General features: G+C 41.4%; 1 protein-coding gene across 1 annotated transcript in view; it reads left to right on the forward strand.

The window, feature by feature from the left end:
* LOC117959734 (electrogenic sodium bicarbonate cotransporter 4-like) overlaps positions 1-3609 on the forward strand; it is a 30551-nt gene that overhangs the window by 15208 nt on the left and 11734 nt on the right. The window contains 2 exon segments of the mRNA XM_034897013.1: positions 1465-1691; positions 2838-2971. Coding sequence (XP_034752904.1) covers positions 1465-1691; positions 2838-2971 — 361 coding nt within the window.

The raw sequence follows: 3609 nt of genomic DNA on the forward strand, positions 1-3609 counted from the left end.
AAATCCTGCACGTAGCATGTTTCTGCTCGTCGTCGGACTCCTCGAAGCCAAACTGTTCCCACACAACGGAGTTGGTTTTGCCTTTTTTTGCTTACCAAACGCTGCTGTGGCCGCCCTCCTTCTGCCATCTTTACTCTCGCTAAGTTTTTTAAATTCCAGCGGGTAACGTGCACGCGACCTGCCTCCCTGACGGTGTAGGCTGAAAGCGTTTGGCTTCGGGAGGGGCGGATGTGCGCACGACGTGTGTGTGCGTGTGCGCCATTCAGAACACACGAGGAAATTACAAAACAGAACGTGGCAAAATAATCGTTTTTACTCGGTTGGACTATTTTTATAATCGTTGGGAGCCGAAATCGAAACCGAAACCGAAATTCAATTAATTGCACAGCCCTAATTTACATTGCTACGTTATGGGTTTTGAGCAGCTTTTTTGGCCAGGGTTTGGGAAGGTGCGTGTGTGTGTGTGTGTGCGTGTGTGTGTGTGTGTGTGTGTGTGTGTGTAGTGTGTGTGTGTGTGTGTGTGTGTGTTTCTTTTTCAAAGTTTTGTCAACATTTTCTGAACCTTTTGAAATGTTTGTTGGGTTTTTTCCCAATTGTTTTTTGACATTTTTGTCAAACGTTTCATATATATATATATATATATATATATTTTTTTTTACACTTGCTTTTTTGACTTTTCTTTTTACAATTGTCACACACAAGTTCTTTTATCTTTGTTTTTCTCTCCAAATGCTATAAAATTGTCAAAAAAAAACACCAAAATTCAATGAAAGTAGTGAACTGATTATTTAACTTGTGAGGAGCGTTGTAAGGAACCAGCCACGTTTTTTGGATAGTTTCAAAAAGAAACCCAAATTTGTAATATAGAAACATTTTGAAAAGGGGTCAAATTTGCAGAGTCTTAGTCCTGGTGTGGAGTGCTACCTGCAGCCATTTGCTGCATGTCCTCCCCCCCTTTCCTGTCTACAGCTGTCCTGTCTATTAAAGGCTAAAATACCCCAAAAATATCTTTGAACCCTTGTGTGGTATTCGGGTCTAATTGACCCCTTTCAAATTTTTACAAGAAGAAGAATGGTAAGAAAATCAAGTTTTTCTACCTATAATTCAACGTCCTTTCCTTATTTCCTGTGATAAACAAGTATCCCTGACTCAATTCGGAACATTATTCTGGATATGACACTTATGTTGTTTCCATAGTGGATTTTTAACATGAATTATAACCTTATGACTAAAAGACAAACCCCGCTTCCATGTTTAATAGTGTGCTAGTAGAGACTGATGCATTCCCTAAACATATATGTTATCTCAGATGTTAGAAATTGAGATAAAGACAATATTTGTTAATAGATTATGAAGTGAAATTGAATTTCAGAATTGTTTTTAAAACTCCAAATAAGTCCCGGGTAAATTTGGCGACAAGAGAGGGACCCCTTATGACACCTATCATGTGTCATCAGGGTCCAGGATCACCGGGCTTCTGTCTCCGTAACGATGTCCCTTAACGTTGTTCGGGTAGGTTTGCAGGCGGATTATGGCTGGACATCAAGCGGAAGGCCCCGTGGATTTGGAGTGACATCTACGACGGCTTCCATATCCAGTCCATCTCCGCCGTGGTCTTCATCTACCTGGGCTGCATCACCAACGCCATCACCTTCGGGGGACTGCTCGGGGACGCTACCGACAACTACCAGGTCTTCTCAGAGGCTGCAACTCACCATCGTTTCCACTGTCGATTGTTTAATGTATCAAAGCAACACCAAAGACTCTTTTGTACCTTCAAATAAAGTTCCCAAAAGGGTTTTGGTTCCTCAACTCGTAACAGGGTGAACGGCTCTCTAGTACGCACCATCCAAGTCCGCCAGATCGGGTAGCGGATCTGTCCAATGAGACAGCGGCAATGGCGGAAAAGGACAATTCCACTTCCGACCTGTAGGGGGACCAAAGAGGAAAAGTGCTTTGGTGTTGTTTTAATGGATTCGTTGTTTGATCTAAAAAATGTCCAAAAATGGGGAAAATATGTTGATCATTGTTTCCCCAAAAACCCAAGACGACGTCCTCAAATGTCTCGTTTTGTCCACAAGTCAAAGACTTTCAATTTACTGTCACAGAGGACAGAAGAAACTAGAAGATATTCACGTTTTAAGAAGCGGGAATCAGAAGATATTTACTTTTTTTTTTTATAAAAAATGACAAACTGATTAATCGATCAAAATAGTTGAAAACTAATTAACTCAATTAACTTTTGCAGCTCTATCGTAAGCCAGCAGTTCCATGACAATATATCGGTATTGTATCGACATCAAGCTTAGATACTGTCTTAAATTTTGGATATCTTAATATTGTGATGGAATTTTCTGAACTTACCAGACTGTTCTAGCTGTTTTATTACTTGCCTTTACACTCGTAGTCATTCTATCCACACTATTGATGTTTTTTTACTAAAGTCTCATTGTTTCAGTAGTTTTTGGAAGCACCGTTAGTCAACCCTACAATATCCCCGCAATATTGACATCAATGTATACGGTCCAAAATATTGTGATATCTGATTTTCTTTAACTTATAAAGATATTATGTTGTCAGGGAAGAGAGAAGACACTACCAAATATTCACATTTTACAAAGCTGCGAAGGTTTTTTCATTAAAAAATGACTCAAACCGATTATCGAAATAGTTGGCGATTAATTTTAAAGTTGACAGCTAATTGATTGATCTTTGCAGATCTAGCTGCAACTGAACTTACTGTTCAGGCAGCGTTATAAGTGACAGAATTGGACTTCCCCTCACGGGTTAATTGACGTCTGTCTGTCTGTCTCTGTCTGTTCCTTCTCTTTTCTTAGGGAGTGATGGAGAGTTTCCTCGGCACGGCGCTAGCGGGGACGGTGTTTTGTGCTTTCAGCGGGCAGCCGCTCATCATCCTCAGCTCGACTGGACCCATTCTCATCTTTGAGAAACTGCTCTATGAATTCAGCAAGTAAGCAAAAGCACACAGATGTGTATGGTACATGGACACATGGGTCGGGTGGACATGTCCGTCCCCGTCCTCTGTCTCTGTGTCGGCGCTCTAACCTGCGGCTGATTTCTGAGGACTATGTTTACCAGGTCCTCAGGTCTCTGCAGGGTAAATCCAGACAGCTAGCTAGACCATCTGTCCAATCGAAGTTCTCTGTTGCACGACCAGGGTTACATAACATTGGTAGAAACGTTGTTGCCTTTTTCATCTCCATTTCGTCACCTTTTTGTAGTCTCTTTCTCACCTTTTCATCGCCTATTCGTCGCCTTTTTGTTGCCTTTGTCGTCGTCTTTTTGTCGCCTTTGTCTTCGCCTTGTTGTTATGAATGCAGACATAGGACTATGGTTACCTGGTCCTCAGGTCTCTGCAGGGTAAATCCAAACAGCTAGCTAGACTAGCTGTCCAATCGGAGTTCTCTGTTGCTCGACCAGGGTTACATAACATTGGTAGAAACGTCTCCTTTTCGTCTCCTTTTTGTCTCCTTTTCGTCACCTTTTCATTTCCTTTTCACAGCCTTTTTGTCGCCTTTTTGTAGCGTCTTTGTCACCTTTTCATCACTTTTTAGTCGCTTTTTATTGCCTTTGACGTCGGCTTTTTGT

The sequence above is a fragment of the Etheostoma cragini genome, chromosome 16, assembly GCF_013103735.1.
Source record: "Etheostoma cragini isolate CJK2018 chromosome 16, CSU_Ecrag_1.0, whole genome shotgun sequence".
NCBI lineage: Eukaryota > Metazoa > Chordata > Actinopteri > Perciformes > Percidae > Etheostoma > Etheostoma cragini.